Raw genomic sequence first — 18,239 nt, forward strand, 5'->3', positions numbered from 1 at the left:
TGCCGCGGACCTGGCTAGTGGCGTTTGCCTTTCGCCAATACTTATTTTAGTGGCTGTTGTCTCCCACTGGCATCTTTGGGGCGAGCTTTCCTGTGCTCCGATGTTGCCCACAAACACGACAAACAGGCCACCGGGAAGCGCCAACATCCATACGGCCCTCAAACCAAATTTATTCCCCTAAAAATACTCCGTACAAAGTGCGAAACACTTACTTCTCCTGTCCGGGTGGCCTCTTGTAGCCTTTTGGCCCCCAATCAGGCGGCCGGCGAGGTGGGTTGCTTCTTCTCTGCCCCTGAAGGCATCAGCGACTGGCAAACAACAACAAACAGGCGGGGACACTGCCACCTATCTTTACCATATTTCCGGCAACTAAAGGCACGTCCGCAGAATCTCAAACATTATCGACAACACCATGATGCACACGCACTGTCGTATCACCCCAACCAACGGCCGAGCATTGGTCCATTTACGCGCTGGGCTCACTCTAACATGGGCTGCAGCATGGCCGGCGGTCAAGGCCAATCCGTCCTGGCCTGGCCACTGCACAGCCAATACGCAACCACGACGTAGGCGCCAGGTTGAAACCGACAAGCAGAGACAACAGGCCTCTCAGGTGGGTTGATTGTCCGTGGAGGGTTATCCGTGTTGATGCACGTACAAATTAAAGCACGCTCGCCGAACCATTTCTTGTTTCACAGCATCATCGGATATCCATCCTAAGCAGACACACGCCAGTGATTTGTCTACCTCAGCAACTTCGAACTTACCACGACCATGACAGCCGAATCCCAAACGAACAGACGGACGAGTTCAGGCCGCCAAGTGATTGTCAGGCTCCCTCCACCTGTCACCGCGTCTGGCAACGCAGCTACGCCCCGGCAGCCAGCGATTTCAAGACCACCGATGTTCATATTTGGTTCTGGTCCCGCAACAACAGAAACGACTCCGTCGCGAAGCGACAGAGGATTCGAGTATGCTTTTAGACCTGCCATCAGCAACACGCCCGACTCGCCCTTCGACTCTGCGACTGCATCGCGTCGGGACACCCCAACATCCAGCCGAAGCAATGCCAGTCTGTCCTTTCGCTCCCCGAGGCCCACCTGCCCGCAGGCGCAAGGCCATTCGTTACCACAATCGCCTTGTGAGGAATCGACGGCGTCTCCCATGGTCACATTTGCTACAGCACCGACCAGCCCGGCCGTGTCCACGGTTACAACGACGACGTCGACTAGAAACGGTGCTGCATCCGGGACAAACAGGGCCGCTACCATCATCGTGCCCATCGCCGAGTCTTTGCTAGCTACACACGCCACCGGTTCTGAACTCGATGGTGTGCCAACAACCCTCGCTCCTGGCCTGACACGGCCAGACGTGCCGGAGCTGGCATCTTTCCCAGCACCTCGAGCGGATACTCAACCCTCTCGACCATACAATCCATGCGAAGAGGAAGCCCCAGCCCAGCCCTTCTTCTCCCCCCCAGTGCAAAATGCAATCAAGGATGGAACCCGGCTGGCGCATGATATTTCTTTGGAAATTTCCAGACTCGTCTCCGGTTCCAGTATGGATGATAATATCAAGCACCTCCTCGAAGATGCATGTCGTCTTACGACGTTCCAGGGACGGAGTGACCGTACTATTGCCGTATTGGGAAATACTGGAGACGGTACGTATCTCACGCTTCCGCCCTACTTATACAGTGTCTCATGTTTCTGCAGGGAAAAGCAGTCTGATCAATTCTCTCCTGCACGTTCCGGGTCTTGCTCCCGAAGTACGTTTTTCTCAACATCGCCTACTGTATATGCCGTACAGCAACTGACATGACTCCTCGCCAACCACAGAGCGACAGTGGTCGTGCCTGTACGTCAATTGTCACAGAGTACCACCGCAAAAAGCCGAATCAGGAAGCGCCGTTTTTGATCGAGGTCGAATACTTGAACTCTGCCGGCATAAAGGCCCACTTACAAGAGCTGCTTTGGAACTATCGCCGCATCTACCGTCCGGATATTGACCCAGAGGCATTGGGTGATGCCGAATACAAGCGACTCGAGGCTACATCCAGCACGGCGTGGTCGACTCTACAGACAGCGTTCCGCCATGAACGTGGCTTTAGTTCCTCGTTTGCCCTGAACATGGACGACGGTTCCGACGAGCGCATCCTGGAACAGCTTGTCACATGGGCGGGCCGCATTGAATGGCCACGCGGAAGTGACGAGGGCTTCTGGACAACTACGGCCCTCTCCGTGGACGAGTGTTGTGATGCTACGCGGCCATTCATGGAGGATAAGTTCTGGCCGTTTACCAATCTTATCAGGTGTCTACAAGTTCCTGTACTTCCAACCCATTGCCGTAATTACATTTCACTAACGGATCTCGATCTAGGATATTTCTCAGTGCACGTGTGCTCGACTCCGGTATCATCCTAGCCGACCTCCCCGGACTCCAGGACGTCAACCTGGCTCGAGTCCGTGCGGCCCACGAATACGTTCTGCAATGTGACAGCATTCTTGTCGTGGGCCGCATTGCGCGGGCAATCTCTGATCAGTCTTTGCGGTCATCACTCTACACGTCCCTTGCAAGTCACGCCCCAAACGAGTGGCAGGAACAAGGCGCAGCCCGCCTAAACATCGCCGTTGCACTTTCGCATGCGGAAGACATTAATGTTCGATCTGCACGGCGTGAGATCCAAGACCCAGAAATCAAGGCCAAACTGGATCGCCTCGACATCGAGATAAACAATGCACAAGCCGCAGGTTCCCTTCGAACGGAACAAAATATGAAACTCATGTAAGATGATGGTACATCCCATCCACGGACGTCATGGCACATGAATCTGACATGTTATTCTGTGTAGGCGAAAGCGACTGTTGGTCGAGGAGAGAAACAAGAACGTCACGAAAGGCTTGCAGGATGCTTATGCCTCCAAGATGATCAACCAAAACAGGCAGTTGCCCGTTTTCTGTATTTCCAACAAGTGGTACGAAAAGTTTACGGCCATTGGAAACACAGAGCTCGTGCGGGAAAGTCAGATTCCCGCCCTCCGACGACACTGCCAAGCCATCGCAGCGGATGCCCTACTGGGCGAAGCAAGGCACTACTTACGAACAAGTCTTCCCTCTCTCGTCACCTCGCTCGACCTCTGGGTCACAAATTCCATTGCCACGCAGGCTCTGCAGGGAGACGGCCGACACGACCGATCTGATCCCTCCGTAGATCGCGTCCGCCAAGTGGTCCGCGGAATCGACGACGAAGTATGCTCGACGCAGATTTCTCGAATATCATGCCTTTGTCAATCTATCTAACTGTGCCATAGAATTTGCTAGGCCCGGAAAGTGACTGGGTCGACAACGTCGAAAGTTGTTTCAACGAGGAAATAATGGAATTTTTCGGTACGTCCGACACCCGAGCCCCAACGTCCACTCTGCCTATGATTGATCTCTAACAATGGCACAACAAACAGCCAATAGGGGTGACATATGGAAGGATCAAGCTGTCAACGAAAGCAACAAGTGGACTGTAAAGTCAGGTCCTGTGAGTTCGAAACCGCGCCCATCACCGCCCACCTTGAAACAAGTACACAAGGCTAATGACTCTGATTCTTTTGATGCAGAACTACTGGCATCAAAGTAAGAGAACCAAAACTCAACCCCGTCATCTCGCCTTGGCATGGCCGAATCACTGACGCCGTCTTTACGCAGCCCATTACAATTCATGGTGTCTTCATGATGGCGATTGGAGCACACCAAAGAAGCCACATGTCAACTGGAATGCCGAGTTGATCTGGAAGATGCGGACCGAGCTCGAGCTGCAGTGGGACATTTTCGAAGAGCAAACGCATGACGAGTTCAAGGCCGTACACGAGAACCTTGGTGCAAGCCTCGTTGAGCTGAAGGACGCTATTGGGTCTGCAACTAGCGTCCCAGGGCGTGAAGGACTGGTGCGCTTGATCAACTTCAGCTTGCACGAGTTCAAGCACTCCCTGGACCAAAGAGAGCGACGCTTCCTCGTGACGCTGAGGTACGTATACATGCAAAAGGAATCATCATGCACTTTGTGGCAACCGACTAACGCCTACGGCCCATCGGAGCAGGGCTACGCGCAGCAAGACCAGTGAAGCCACATGCGCGTCGTATATTGTCGAGCACATGCTTCCGGCATACCGCGACGCGTCGCTGGAGTTTGGGACCGGACGGCGTATCAGGCAGGAGACGATCATCGGCTCAAAGGTAAGCAGAGGTGACATATTTCTCAGCATGGGCAGTGCATTGGCGCGTGATATCCAAAGTCTTCTCCGACACACAGAGGAGGAGATCGAGCGCGCCATAGAATCGATGGCTGAACACATTCTGCGGAATGTCAAAATGGCATTTGGGGCCGATGAGACTCCTCACACGTCTGTGCCATCAGCTGCCCTGCGGAATGCCGAATACAACGAGCGCCTGCAGCACTTTTCGAGTATGGTCTCTGTCTGGAGAGAACAGTACTCGCTTTTGTTTGCGAGCGAAGATGGGGCGTTGGACTCTCTGTTGTGATTGGATGTATGTGTTTTTGCTTTCCCGGAATTGAGTTCATACTTTAAGTCTCTACATCAAGGTCGGCGTGATATTGCTCCAATTGGCCAAGTGATGGCAGAACTGCGTATGTCTATGCTAATTATGAGCTCGCGACTTGACGGATGATGTCAACAATCTTCTCCGGCATGTTGAGCATCGGAGCATGGCCTGACTTGATCTTGATCACATTTTCAAACTGCCCGGCTTGGATAAATGCCGTCTGATACTGCGGAACCACAGCTTGGTCCTCCTCCGTCAAGACCCACGTCTTGGGGATCTTGATATCTGACGTGACAAAGTCCGGGAACAACAGGAAACTTTGCCGCGATTGCGTTTTAATGAGATCTGCCCACGCAGCCTCTTGTGCTTCCGGTGTGAGGTCGCTGTACCAAAGAGGAACGCAGTCTTTTTGGAGGTGGAGGATGCCGTTCTGCACAGTGGGACGTCATGATCAGTAAACAGGACATTCTAGGAGAGGGACAAAATCAAGGCAGCACGAAAGGTATCATTTCTCACTCACATCCAAGATATGGTACGGCATAACGGGCGGCTCGCTGTCGTCTCCCATAATGCCCTTGCCCCGAACGGGATAGGCAACGCCGGCGACGGCGACAAAGGAAACGATCCCTCCCGGCAAGCCCCGCGCCGCACGCTCGGCAACCGTCTGGCCCTCGACGACAAGGCTGGCGGGGATGCTGCCATAGCTGTGGGCCACAAGGATGGCCGTGTTGCCCTTGTCTAGCTCGGGCAGCAACACGTCGCGAATGGCTTGGACATCCTCGGGGACGCCTTTAGCCGCCAGGTCCTTCCATTCGGCAGACTCGGCCGTCGCGGAATGCAGGTCTCGGCAGACCGTGAGAGCCGGCGTCAGGACGGTATAGCCCTCTTTGCGGAGCGGCTCGGTGACGGCGTTCCACGACGAGGGCCGATGGAAGGCGCCAGGCACGAAGACGAGAATCGGTTTAGAAGCCATGGTGCAGAGAGTGGGATAGTTTGTTCTGTTCTTGCGTAAATATCCCATAGCCGCATGACAGAACACAAGACAAGCACGAATATATATACGACCCCAGTCTCGCACATTCGCCGAGTTGGACGTTGGATCGTGCCTTGGGCCAGCATTCTGCGTTCTCGACCACTCTTAGCGGTGAAGCCTGCTTATTCTAGCACTGACGCCCTGACTAGATGCAGACGCATCCACGCCCAACCGTGAGGAGTAGCGCTTATTGTAAGCACTTGTTGCTCATCTGCCCAGCCCCCATGGATATCCCGCTCTGGTAAGGCCTTTCACTCCGCAGTGGAGTCTACGTAGTATTCTACAGGTGCTGCGGCATCTCGTAACAGCTAAAAGAGCATTACAAAGAAATATTACGTGAGTATGGTTTGAAATAGCAACCTTGCACCGGACTCTCGAGCCTCCGAATATCCGCGGGTTCGCAACAAGGCCTGTTGCTGCGCTTCCAGGGAGTCAAACCGCGGCCTCCATTGTACGAGACGTACACAGCTGTCAGAAACGTGCTCGCTAGCTTGCTGGTGGCCAGCTTCCATTCTGCCATTTCACATTTGTGGTTCTTGTGTTTAGTCTGATCGCAGCTTGCATCCTGTATTGTAGCTCCTTGCGCTACGCTGTCGTCTTCTTTTGTTTCCTGCGAGACTAGCCGTAGATAGTGTAGTGCTGTTCACCAGCTCGTCCTGATCTATTTGAACTTTGAACCCCCTCCCCTCACGCACCAAGCCGCCCACCGCGACAACAGCCCCTATCCTACGAATATCTGAACAATACGCAACCCAAGGATGCGGCACATCCTTTTCTAAGCCTTTTTCTAAGTTCTTCTCTTTCACCAACGTTCTCACCAGTAGTCCCTGACCACATCATCAACGAGAAAGCCGGCAACCCAGTTCATTCCGCAGTCGAGTCGTAGATGTACTGCATTTCACATCCACCGAAAGCATGCTGCGAGAATCACATCGGCCATATTGGCCGGTATCGGAAAGTCCACGTTTAATAAGACTCGAAGCTCAAAGTCATTGTTACCAGTGGCCATCATCCTTGACATCGCCCTGCTTACTGGCATGCTCACCATCAGTGAAAGCGGGACTAGGGATGGATTCAATGTGGCAAAGGCACTTCTCTGGGGTAGATGGCTCTGCTAGTCGATCCAAGTAGGGAGTTTACTTTCTGAGTAAGACAATGAGAAGGTGTAACGGATTAGGAATTGCCAACACGTGGTATGGTGGTTGTGATGTTTATAAGTAAAGTCGGCACAGGAATACAAAATACACCATCGTAGCGTCCCTCTCGTCGATCTGCCAATGTCCGGTGAGCCTCCAACTCATGCAGGCATTATTACCACCGTGTTGCAACGCGAATCGTGTTGAACCTTTTTTTTGGCACTTCTTACGTTTTCCCTTGCCATATACGTTTGCCCAATACGACATTCAAAAAGTCGCCGTTTTATTGATGCGCTCCGCCCCCGACCCTTCTGCCCACCTTCCATCATCATCTCACCTTTGCTGATTTATGAATATCTGCCTTATCTTCAGCCCCCGTCCGGTCACTACTTTTACTGACATGACTCGCCCCAGTTTCGTCCTCACTCTCGTTCTCGCCATCGCTCCTGAGCATTCGTGTCCATCGGTAACGTTTTTCTTTTTTGTGAAATGTCACATCATAAAAACGTAAATTTATATCGTTAACCACACGCTCTATAGTTATGGTTTGTTTACATTTATACATCCGTGCAAGAACAACCAGGCTACTATGGAAATAGATACGATAACACCCGTCCTATCATGTACATCTACGAAGACGTGAAAAGTCACCAAATTTACTGTCCAAATTTACCTTAAATTCTCTTCATTATTTGCCACTCGCGCCGTTATATTGACCAGCATTATCATGGCAAATTGCGCTATCTACATCGCCCTCTTCGGTTTTATTTAGAGAATATGGCGTTGGCGTCGACGTGATATGGGAGTATCACAAATTAAGTGCTCTGGAACGTTTTTTCTTTTTTTTGGTGACCCTCAAAGGATTTTATTCGAATTTGTGTAGCATAAACTTAAACTTCAGCGCAAAATCATCACAAAGTGCTCATTACCAGAGCTAGAAAATCCGAGGGGCTTTAGTAGCCATTCATGTTCTCGGGACAGCAACAGCAGAAAAAGAAGGAAAGGCAGCTGGTAATGCAGTTCGCATCATCAGACATCTTGGCAGTTTTTCGGAGGTAGTTGGACAGTTAATAATCAACGTGGGTGTGGAAGTTTCTAGTTGCTTGTATCGACCTGGATTCATATCCCAATGCATATGTCAGTACTGAGGCGCGCAGAAGACTTGTGTATACAGGAGACGGTGAAAATAGATCCGGAATGACAAAGATCTCAACTAAAGCCTTGCGTCTGGTATTGTTGGAAACGGTCTAGAGGAGGCGTATCTTACCTGTCAAAGGGTTTGCTGTGTTTGTTGCGAAGTTGCGGTTGTCGTTGGTGGTGGTCTTTTGGAGGGCTTGTGACTTGCTTTGCTGTGTACGGTGGTTTTGTGTTTGTTGTTGTTGTGGGTTGGAATTCCCAGATGTCTTTCCATGTGGGAGAAGTCTCCTCTTTATACATTTTCCGGAAGAGCATGTTGGTAGGAGAGAACGGTCATGGTCATGCGCATATTTAGAAACAGTGACTCATACGCAACTAATTACGAGACACAAATAAGTGACCAAGCATCCAACTTAGTGGTTTGTGGCACTGGATGAAAGGATTTTTGTGACTTGTTTACCCCGTCACTGCAACCAAAGGGCGACTGCTCACCTTCGTAACTGCCTCAAACATATTTGACGATCTGGTTCTGCTATATCTTACTGACATCCGTGTGACAGGCCGAGCTTCAAAGCCAGTAGTTGAGCCACGATGGATACGATACGCGGTAAAATTACCACTACCTACAGTTCTGTGACAGGTTTGTAGTATACACAGTGTATCAGCTATTCACCTTCGATAAGAACTCACCACAGCACACCAGGCAACTCAACGTTACTGTTGCTGCGAGAACTACGAATACAACAAGCTTCGTAACTTATTTACTGAATATGCCGTCTGCTAACGACCGCAGCGACACACTGCAGTGTCTCAAGCACATCCGCCAGCCATCGTGCCTAGAAAACACGTCCGGAGCTAACCGCGAGCTACTAAGCCCGCGCCTGAGTCCGCGTCTGATTCGGAGTCTGGGACCGAGTTATCCCTGGACGTTGGTGCCTCTTCACGGCCGAGTTTGCCAACTTGCCGCCACACGGGGCTTTTACGGTAACCTACTGCAGTGTACACAAAGTGTCCATCCGGACGGCATATACGCACATTGACGTGGCATTATAACTTACGCCGAATGCATATAAGCAGACTGTCGGCTATGATATCGACGAGAATAGTTCTCTATATTTACAACGAAAGTTTAACGTCAAGGCTGAACTAACTCCCCAAGTTAAAACTAGGTTGTCTTGTCTCGGCCTTGACTACCACGCAACCCCCATACGCTGACCATGTCCGTCCCTCTACCCTGTGGATATGACCGACGGGGGCTAATGTAGTCCAGCCTCACAAACGGTCCCTTCGTCGATGTGTCCGCCTCCTTGTTGTCGTCCACCTCCATCCCATTGCCACCTTCGGCAAGGAGGTTCCAATGCACCCCCTGCAACGGCCAGGGTGGGCCGGGCTCGTCGCGACTTTTAAAAAGCGGAAACTCCAGACAGACGAGCACGCCCGAGGGCCGAAGAAGCTCGTGCATCCGGCGAGCCCAGTCTTTGCGTAATGAAGGATGCAGCGCACAGAGGAACTAGTACACGTCAGTCTATAGTCATGGTTGGCCATTGTTCTGCCGCCAAGGCGACTCACCGTATAGTCGTAGATGAGATCGAATTGGGCCGTGCTCCATGCGTCGTCGAAAAAGTCGCCGATCACAATCGTCACGCTGCCCGCAGCCTCGGCCGGCGGCGCGGTGGCAAGAGCGTCGCCAAAGTTGTAGCCGTGCGGATCCGCCAGCTCGCTCTGTGCATACGCCCGCGCTGCTTCGGCAGCCTTGGGCGAGCTCTCGAGCCCGACAACGTCGAATCCGTGCAGCGCGAGCATGACGACGTCATAGCCGCGTCCGCAGCCCGGCACCAGCGCCGTCAGCCGCTCTCCATTTCGAGGGACGTTCGCGAGGGCAAGATGCGCCGGGCGCGCCTCGAGCCAGTCGATCAGAGCGGCCGACGGCGTGCCCCGGTCCCACAGTTCGCTTTGGTCGGTATCCCAGAGCTCGGCCCAAGCTTTCTTTTGGCTTTCACGGCTGGTGTCGCTGCGACGAGGTGGCCCAGAGCCGCGGGTCTCGAGTCAGTACCGGAACGTGGAACGATGGGGAAAGACGTTTACAGCAAGGGGTAAGAAACGACGTACCCAGACGAAAAGTAGGAGCGAAGGCGTCCTTGCTGCGCCATTGTGGGTTATATAAGATAGACGGCTGTCGAAGAACCATGCAATATAAATATTTGAATGTTTTATGCTTAAGGAGCCGGCAATACGCAAGGGCTGCCAGGCACGTCAGTCAGGTATTTGTACTCCGCGGTCTGTGACTTGAGTAACGACGTTGGAGAGCTGTCTCCTGTCTACGACAAACAGCACAGGAGAACCTCCGCAGCTCTGGTGCTTAGACCCACTTTTAATAGCACTTTGTCGCCACTCAACGCCCACGGTATCAACGCCTCCGAGACATCAAAAAGCTGAGGGCGGTGCGAAAACGAGTCTACCTTCGAATCTGAATTGGAAATGATTGGAAACGAACTGCTACAACGTCTTCCATGTAAAACACTTATTCTTATTAGACCGCCATACTTTTTAGGACGGGAATATAAGGTATCGAGTGAAAACTCGGAAATTTTGAAAAGAACAAAATAAAACAGTTCATAAAGTAACCAGTATGAAACTACCATCGGTAATAGCAGAGGCGTACAGTCACTTGATAAAATAATAGTGGCGTAGGTCGTATGGTATGACATCACGAAATCGTGGTTCTTAGACACCCGCTGGCTGTTGTACCCATTCAGGTCTAACGAGTTTACCATCAACCCGGACAATACGTGCACCAGTCTGAGGAGCCCTGACACACAGGTTTATGGACGAGTAGATCCCCTCGTCATAAATAATCACGTACGGTGACGTTACAAAGCTCTCGCCGCAATCATCAGAAGGTAGGTGCTTTATCACAACATATATCACCACTTACGATCTTGTGAAATGGCCGTACTCGAGAACGAATACTCATCTCCTGGGGCGTCATGCTGGAGTCCAAAAATGTATAAAGACGTCGACTGTCTCTTCGGTTAACACCAAATATTGTTCCTAGGCATCATCAGCGACTGAGCTTGACCGCCACAGCCAGCACTTCGTCGCATATCGGCCACGAGTCCAACATCCGCGAGCTTTTACCATCACCATCAAGATCCAGACAGCGACCATGCTCTTCAGACCATTGCCCCCGAAGCCACCCACTCGACCGCGCCCGCATCCAACTACACAGTCGAATTCGACCAGTTCGACCAAGGTGCGGAACTGATTCTGTTTTCAAACACAGTGTCTCACCATCTACCAAGAAGAAGGATGTAGATACACAATCAAGTGGTAAGACCATGAAGTGTTTCCATGACAGATAGCTAGTTCCCTTTTAAGCGATTGTGCGATGATTTTTAATACATTGGTGGTTTGAAAACTCAAACAGTAGCTTCTCGAATGCAATATAAGCTAGAATATCGATTATGAGTAGTGGGTGATACGAATTTGTTACAGTCCTCTGTACGGTCACTAGTCACGATCGAAGCAAGGTATCTGAAAAGCACTATATTGCGAAACTGTTCTGATTACATGACACCCCACGTGTTCAATCTCTGGAAATAAAGAACAAATATGTTCTTGCTGATTAGTCCACTACCCTTCCTTGCGACCCGACACCTTATGGTCGAGTTCCTCTCCCCCCGCGGCTGATACATTGGCCCTGTACATGACATATGCAGACATGAAATGGAAACAAACTGTGATTCCGAATCCCTTCCATCACACTAAAGATGTGAAATCATCACGACAAGTGTTGCACGAAACAAAACAAAGTCAGAAAATGAAGGAGGGGGCATCGCCCCAACACAGTGGCTGAGCCAGATCTGATGATCAGGCAACATTCAAAGTGTTGTCCTTGACAAGAAGACGACAAAGACAGTAAATGACGAAACATGCAAAACGAAACAAGCGGTGCATCTACCGTGCAAATCAATGAGTGGGGTGGTTGTGTATGAGAAAAATTGAAAAAAAAAAAAAAAAACGAACAGGTCACGCTTCCACCTTCAAAAGACAAAAGGCAACTCGACTCGATCGTGTGCAGAGCACAAAGTATTTGGACGATACCGCGACCTACTTGAAGCAACTGTTCATGGTCTTGAAAGTCAGCGCGGACTTGTTCTTGACACCAGTGGCGGCGGCTGTGGCAAACTCCTTGACAGCGCGGCCAGCCCGGCGAGCACGGCGCTTGATGGCGCCCTTGACCTGGTGGACGCCCAGCTTGCCGCGGAGACGATCGGCGGGGATTCTGTGCTTGTCGCGAATGGCAATCAGCAGGCCAGACGCCTGGCCCGAGCCAGAGCCCAGCGTGTTGTACACGGGGAAGCCACGGAGGTAGTAGTGGAACGACACGATGGCGCCAATGTCCACCATGAAGTTGTAGACATCATAGGTGGTCTGCTGCAGAGTGCCCTTGACGGCCTTGTGGGCGAGCACGGCCACCTTGGCGTTGTTGGCGAGCCCGTAGTCGGCGTCCTCCGCCACGCTGGGGCCGGCGATGCTCTTGTCCGAGGCGTCCACGGCTTTCTTGATGGGACGTGCGACGCTGACAATGGCCGCACAGACGCGTGCCCAATGCGTGATGGCAAAAATGTCAGTCGTGCCGGCGTGCTGGCGGAACTCGATGGTGCGCGGCCGCGTGCACGCATCGTTCGACTGTCTCCGCAGATTATCAAAATTGAAATTCATGCGACCGCCCATGGTCGCAGAGTTTCTCAGCAAGGACAGCGTGTTGCGCGCCGTCGGTGAGTGCAGGAACCGCACAACACCATGCCAGCCCATGTGCGGGTCCGCGGGGCAACGGGGGCAAAGCCCATCCCGTTCCAAATACGCCTGGATAGGAGCGGCCTCGCGAACACCCATCTTTTGCGGGCGGGACAAGGGATCGCGAGCTTGGGGGCCAAACTCATAGGCCACATCCGGGCGGCCAGGACGCACGTTGGGAATGTGGTACGCGATGGTCGCACCTTTGGCCACGTCAAAGGTGTGCGTGATGGGCAGGTCGCCAGGATCCTCGTCGCCGACGTCAACGCGGAGCGTCTGGCCGTCAGTGGCAGCCTCGGAAAAGTAGCGAATGCTGCGAATGTGCCCATCGCACGGGCCTCGGAAGACAGGATGGAAGCCGTCAAACAGAGGCGCGGCGGCCCAGACAAGGGCGGCGGTCGAGCGCATCCAAACGTTTGAAAATCCTTGAGTGCCATTTCCCACGTGCTGGGTTCTGTTAGCAAGATGACGAGTCTTTCGGGGCAAGGGGATGAGGTAGGCAGAAGAACACGCACGACATGAAGCCCGTAACTCTCGTTAGTTTTCACGTGGAAAGTTTCAAGAATAATCTCAAACGCCTTCTCGACTTCTCCGAGGCGCTTTGCGGTGACTACAGCCGAGGCGATCTCGACCGACTTCCACTTCTCCTTCTCCATCTTGAGGCCGTCGTCCCGGACACTGGCATCGACGCCAACGATAAAGTACTCGCTGAAGCGGTCGTTCTTGATCTTCAGATGGTCCACGTCCGGGAAGCGGAGTGCCGCATACGTGGGATTGACAAGGGCATACTGCACCTCACAGCGGGTGGCCGCACGGATGTTGGCATCGTTGAGAGCCTTGGCCACATGGTACACTTGAGGGAGGTTCTCGATCGTGCCCGGTCTCGTGACAGCGGGAGCGGGATAGCCAGTGTCGGGCACCTTGTCCATGTCCCCGTAGGGGCTGGACTGAGGGTCAATGAAAAACTCCCACTCGATACCGACGGTGACATCAGGGCCGTCCACCTCGTGCAGGTGGTCCTCGGGAGAGACAACTGGCTTATCATACTGCCATTTGGCTGCTTCCTCGGCCAATTCTTGACGAGACGGGGCAACACGGTCACCGCGAGGGTAGCCATGTCCGCAGTCAATGGTCTCGTCGCTGTCCGAGCCGTCACGCTGTTCAAAGAGACGAGCGACGTCGAGGTCCGGCTGGGTGGCAGACGGGACGGTGCCGAGGATAGCAGAGGCCGATACCGCAGCGGACCTGTTACGCATCACTCCCATACTGTTTGAAATAGTGATGGGACGAGCAACACGACCCTTGGCAAAGTCATCGGCGCGCTGCATGTCGACTGGGGCAGCGACAGACACAACGGGATCTTGGTCCGATGTCATGGACACGACAGATGAGCGGACCGACGGCGGCGTGCCGGGTTCATCGCCCAGGTCGAGGGTGAATATACCTCCCATTGTGCTTGCTTTCTGGTCTTGGCACTATACCAAAAATCAGTTGTTAGCAGCCAAACGGCCAAACGAACAAAAGAACAAACGCGAGACGCCTGACATGCAACGACACGATACGACGGCTTACCTTTGATAGACAATAGGGGTGTAGGAAATTGGTATTGCTGTCTTGTTGTCTCTCAAGCACAAGACAGAAGAGAGATGAACGGAAAACAGGAAGGATCCTGGCAAACAAGATTGTCAAAGACAAGAAGAGAGGTGGGAAAAGAAGAAGGTAAGCAGAGAGGGAGAAAAAATAACGGCCAGATTATATGTGAGCCGCAAAAAAAAGAAAAAAGAAAAAAAGCCAAGTGGCAGAAGGTGTGCAGAGAGTGCAGTAAACAACAGTCAAAGAGTGCAAAAATGCGCAGACGTGCTAAAAGGAGAGGCAAGCCCAAGTCGGCAAAAAACGACTGCAAGCTCTTGTCAATTTCTCAGATTCACGCCCTGTGCACAGCCAAAATCTGACGACGATCTGAAGAGAACCTGACGAGATGGAGAGAAGGACGTGCGAAGAGCATATTAGGCAGCCATGGCAGGGCATCTGCGCGCTTTTATTCGGAAGGGCGCACATCCGAGCAGGTTCTGCGCATGGGCAGCTGCCGTTCAAAAGAGGCAGGCACGAGTGCGTCTACGGAGACTACCCTCTGCGGGTGGCGTAGTGGGACACCGAGGACTCGCTTCATGCGGAAGGAGCTCTCTATTGTTCCTTCCTCGCGAAAGGGGCCCACGAATAAAGGCCGGAGAAGCTCCTCTCGCCCCTTTGATTTTGGCGGGTGGCAGTATCTGTGATGGGTTTGGAGCACTCTGCACTGGCCCTGCACTACGAGGTATACGGAGATTCGGTGTGAGAAGTACAAAGGACCACGAAGACGTATCAGACGTTCCTGGGCGCAGTGTGAACGGCCGGAGGACGAGCATACTCTCCCCGAGAGCTGCATCGTCTTCACGATGTTTCATCTCGATGTACGTCGACGACGAAGAGCAGGATAGTCTCTCTCTCTGCTCGTGTAGTGGCGGTGTGAAAGGCGATGACGTAGACTATGTGGTCGTATGACAGGGTCTGATGTTTCCTTGTCGTTGCAGTCATCACACGATGCCATGAGGCCACTTTTCTTCTACTGTATGTACGTTCGTGCAGGTTTGTGCTGGTATCTCACCCATCACAAGTATACACAATGGATGCAGCAGACAGCAGACTGGCGTAGGACTTCTATCAGCGGAATGAGCTCCCATTGAGCTATTATAAGCCCATGTCAAACGCAAGCTTACAGCTCGTTCTCAGTTTGTTTTGGGAGTCCGTCTGTTTCGGGTGCCTTTTACGGACTCACGGCAGCATCATGAGCTGTGCACTAAATTTTGTGCGTCTCTAAAGGAGTACATCTGCAAGAGGCGTCTCGTAGGGCTTGCTAATTTACAGAACAATAGACAGTGGTGGAGACACGGCAATCTGTTAGCCATCAGGTACCGATGTACCTCTGTCGCCCCGTCCAAGTAGAGGGGCGTGTGTTTATGGCATAGCTGCTAAGTGAGTCGCCTCTCGCGTTGAAAGAATACGCCCCTAGCTACGCGTAGGGCTCTGGAGGGGCGTCTGTTCTTGTTTTTCAAGGAGAGGTGGCCGATAAAAAATGGTGCGGTTGCTATGCTTTCCTTCTCGTTTTATTTATTATTATTTTTGAAAACAGAACGCGGCGACACGTCGCACGTGACATTGTCTGCTAAGGAGAGGGAGGAGGCCGGAGAGGCGAGAAGGGAGGAAGAAAATAATCGAGGCGAACGATGGACGAGTGGTGGATGTGTTAGGAGCCGGCTCTGGCGTTATTTTGTTTGACTAACACCGGCAAATCGTCCGCATGCAAGATAAAAACAAACAGAATTGCGAACGGTGACGGAGAGGGTTTGTTGTCGGTCGACTGGCACTGGAGGCGTACACGACAATTTTGGAGTAGAATCTCGTCTGTTCCCAAGCCCAAATGTGCACGGCACCTTTTGATTTTATTTTGATTTTGATTTCCAAAGAGTGCCAGGACTCGCTAGAGAACCATTTCTATTGCGAAGTGTCCATTTGAATCTATATAACAGATCTTCTACTCATACCACAGCGCTCGACACAACTCCCCAAAGACTCCTTGATCCTATCCTCGATTCGACATTCCCGTGCTGGTCCTACTAAAGTCCCTCTACCACCCCGAAAGCTTCGTTTCCGAGAAATGCCGTCCAAAGATAAATAATCAAAATAAGTCGAGGGAATGGCAAACCCAAAAACCAATCAACTTGAAGAGGATGAACAGAGTAAAGACAGAACTAGAGATGGCAATAACGGCCAGCCACCTTAGATGGCCGTCCAGCCGCGGTCGACCTTGATGACAGCGCCGTTAACGTCTTGTCCGTCCTCGCCGCACAGAAACACGACAAGACGGCCCAGCCGCCCGGTGTCTGCGAAACCGGCAGACACCTCGTTGACTTTCATCACGGAAGCGAATTGCTGGCCGAGGCTGCTGTAATCAGAGTCCTCTGCAATGGCCGTCTCCATGCTGCCGGGGCAGATGGCGTTGCATCGGATTCCCTGCTTCGCGTACGCGGCCGCTGTGCTGGTCGTCAGGCCGATCGCCGCATACTTGCTTGTCGTGTACGCCACGCCGGCCACGCCGCCGTGGAACGCCGCAATCGACGCAATGTTGACAATCGCACCGCCCGTCTTGACCTCGCCCGAGACGTCCCCGTTGCGGACGACACGGCCCTCCCGCAAAAACTCCTGCGCCGCCAGCCGCGACAGCAGAAACGCACCATTGACGTTTACGTCCAGCACCTTGTTCCACAACGCCACATCCTGCTCGCCGACGGCGTGGAACTTGTCCATGATGCCCGCCGAGTTGACGAGCGCGTCGACCTGGCCGAACGCGGCCACGCTCTTGTCAAAGACGGACTGGACAGAGGCCTCGTCGGTGATGTCGGCCGCGACGCCAAGGGCCTCGCCAGGATGGCCAAGCGCATTGATCGCGTCGACGGTGGCCGCCAGCTTCTCGGCAGCAATGTCGACGAGGGCCACCTGCCAGCCACGCTTCAGGAACTCCATGGCAATCGCCTTGCCGAGGCCAACGGCAGCGCCAGTGACGATAACGGACAGTTTTGTTGACGCCATTGTGTCGATTGGTTTATAGGCAGTCGAGAAGGGACTAGAGTCAGGGGCGATGGAGATGACAAAGAAAAGAAAAGATGAGGTAAGTTGGAGAAGTTGTGTCTGTTGGCTGTACGGGTCGAGCCGAGAGAGTCTTAACAGTGGTAAGAGCAGGATCTACAACGCTCTTTATACCTCCATAGGTCGTCAGCCCCGTCTACAAGCCGGACACCGCCATCCAGAACGGAATGGATTTTACATCCCCGAACTGTAGTCCATCCTGGTCAAGGAAAATGTACTTGTTCCTAGTGCTTGGCAAGTAAGCAGGATCGTCATTCAGTACAAAAATCAGCTTCCAAAGCTGCCCTTGTCTTCTGAGCCCCTCGCTCTTATTTGTCTTCCTGTTCTCTGTTTTGGTGTTGTTTGCTAACGGCGCCAGCATACCGGACGCAAATCTAGGTACTCCGGTGTTAGGCGCGGTCTGCGGAACAGCGTAATACGACATACATGTATGTTGTACGTCGTACTCAGTATGACCGTGTAATCGTACCCGTATTCGCTAGCGTCAGTTCGACATACAGGGTACGGTACCTCCAAGACGATATATGCTTGTTCTCAAGCACGGGCTAACGACACTATGCTGACCTAAACTACGCATGAATCCGAACCAACGAGCAGATTGCCATACGTCGTGCGTCGTAATCGTTTTCGAATCCGGCCCGCCTAGTGGATGTGAAGTCTGGAACGCGGGAAAACATGGGCAGTGCAATAAGAAGCGCAGAGAGGACTTCGTTGAGTTGTGCTGCTTTCTGAATCCAATGCTGCTGTAAGTTGGGGAGACACAACAATTGGAGTACGTGCGGATGGCGGTCTATTTCTACATCAAGATATATTCATATAGAATGTCTCGCTATTAAAGAAATCGTCCAAAGCTGACTTATGCCTTTATTATAGGTCACAGACAAGCAACGTTTCTTAGCA

At 52.5% G+C, this 18,239-nt stretch overlaps 5 protein-coding genes across 5 annotated transcripts; 1 reads left to right on the top strand and 4 right to left on the bottom strand.

Annotated features, from left to right (window-relative positions):
* Positions 1-1,817: 1,817 nt before the first annotated feature.
* SPBR_02337 (uncharacterized protein) lies at positions 1,818-4,529 on the top strand (the record flags this gene model as incomplete). Its single annotated transcript, XM_040760640.1, has 8 exons — positions 1,818-2,311; positions 2,380-2,784; positions 2,852-3,248; positions 3,311-3,386; positions 3,458-3,528; positions 3,608-3,623; positions 3,696-4,014; positions 4,088-4,529. 8 exons carry the CDS (start codon positions 1,818-1,820, stop codon positions 4,527-4,529), a joined length of 2,220 nt encoding a protein of 739 aa, XP_040620862.1.
* A 121-nt stretch (positions 4,530-4,650) lies between these two features.
* On the bottom strand, positions 4,651-5,523 carry SPBR_03133 (uncharacterized protein; the record flags this gene model as incomplete). Its single annotated transcript, XM_040761436.1, has 2 exons — positions 4,651-4,980; positions 5,071-5,523. 2 exons carry the CDS (start codon positions 5,521-5,523, stop codon positions 4,651-4,653), a joined length of 783 nt encoding a protein of 260 aa, XP_040620863.1.
* A 3,498-nt stretch (positions 5,524-9,021) lies between these two features.
* SPBR_03055 (uncharacterized protein) lies at positions 9,022-10,006 on the bottom strand (the record flags this gene model as incomplete). Its single annotated transcript, XM_040761358.1, has 3 exons — positions 9,022-9,366; positions 9,426-9,867; positions 9,966-10,006. 3 exons carry the CDS (start codon positions 10,004-10,006, stop codon positions 9,022-9,024), a joined length of 828 nt encoding a protein of 275 aa, XP_040620864.1.
* A 1,960-nt stretch (positions 10,007-11,966) lies between these two features.
* Positions 11,967-14,107, bottom strand: SPBR_02460 (uncharacterized protein; the record flags this gene model as incomplete). Its single annotated transcript, XM_040760763.1, has 2 exons — positions 11,967-13,103; positions 13,172-14,107. 2 exons carry the CDS (start codon positions 14,105-14,107, stop codon positions 11,967-11,969), a joined length of 2,073 nt encoding a protein of 690 aa, XP_040620865.1.
* Positions 14,108-16,472: 2,365 nt separating this feature from the next.
* On the bottom strand, positions 16,473-17,282 carry SPBR_03166 (uncharacterized protein; the record flags this gene model as incomplete). Its single annotated transcript, XM_040761469.1, has 1 exon — positions 16,473-17,282. One exon carries the CDS (start codon positions 17,280-17,282, stop codon positions 16,473-16,475), a length of 810 nt encoding a protein of 269 aa, XP_040620866.1.
* Between the last annotated feature and the right edge of the window lie 957 nt (positions 17,283-18,239).

The sequence above is a fragment of the Sporothrix brasiliensis genome, assembly GCF_000820605.1.
Source record: "Sporothrix brasiliensis 5110 chromosome Unknown Cont17, whole genome shotgun sequence".
Classification (NCBI taxonomy): domain Eukaryota; kingdom Fungi; phylum Ascomycota; class Sordariomycetes; order Ophiostomatales; family Ophiostomataceae; genus Sporothrix; species Sporothrix brasiliensis.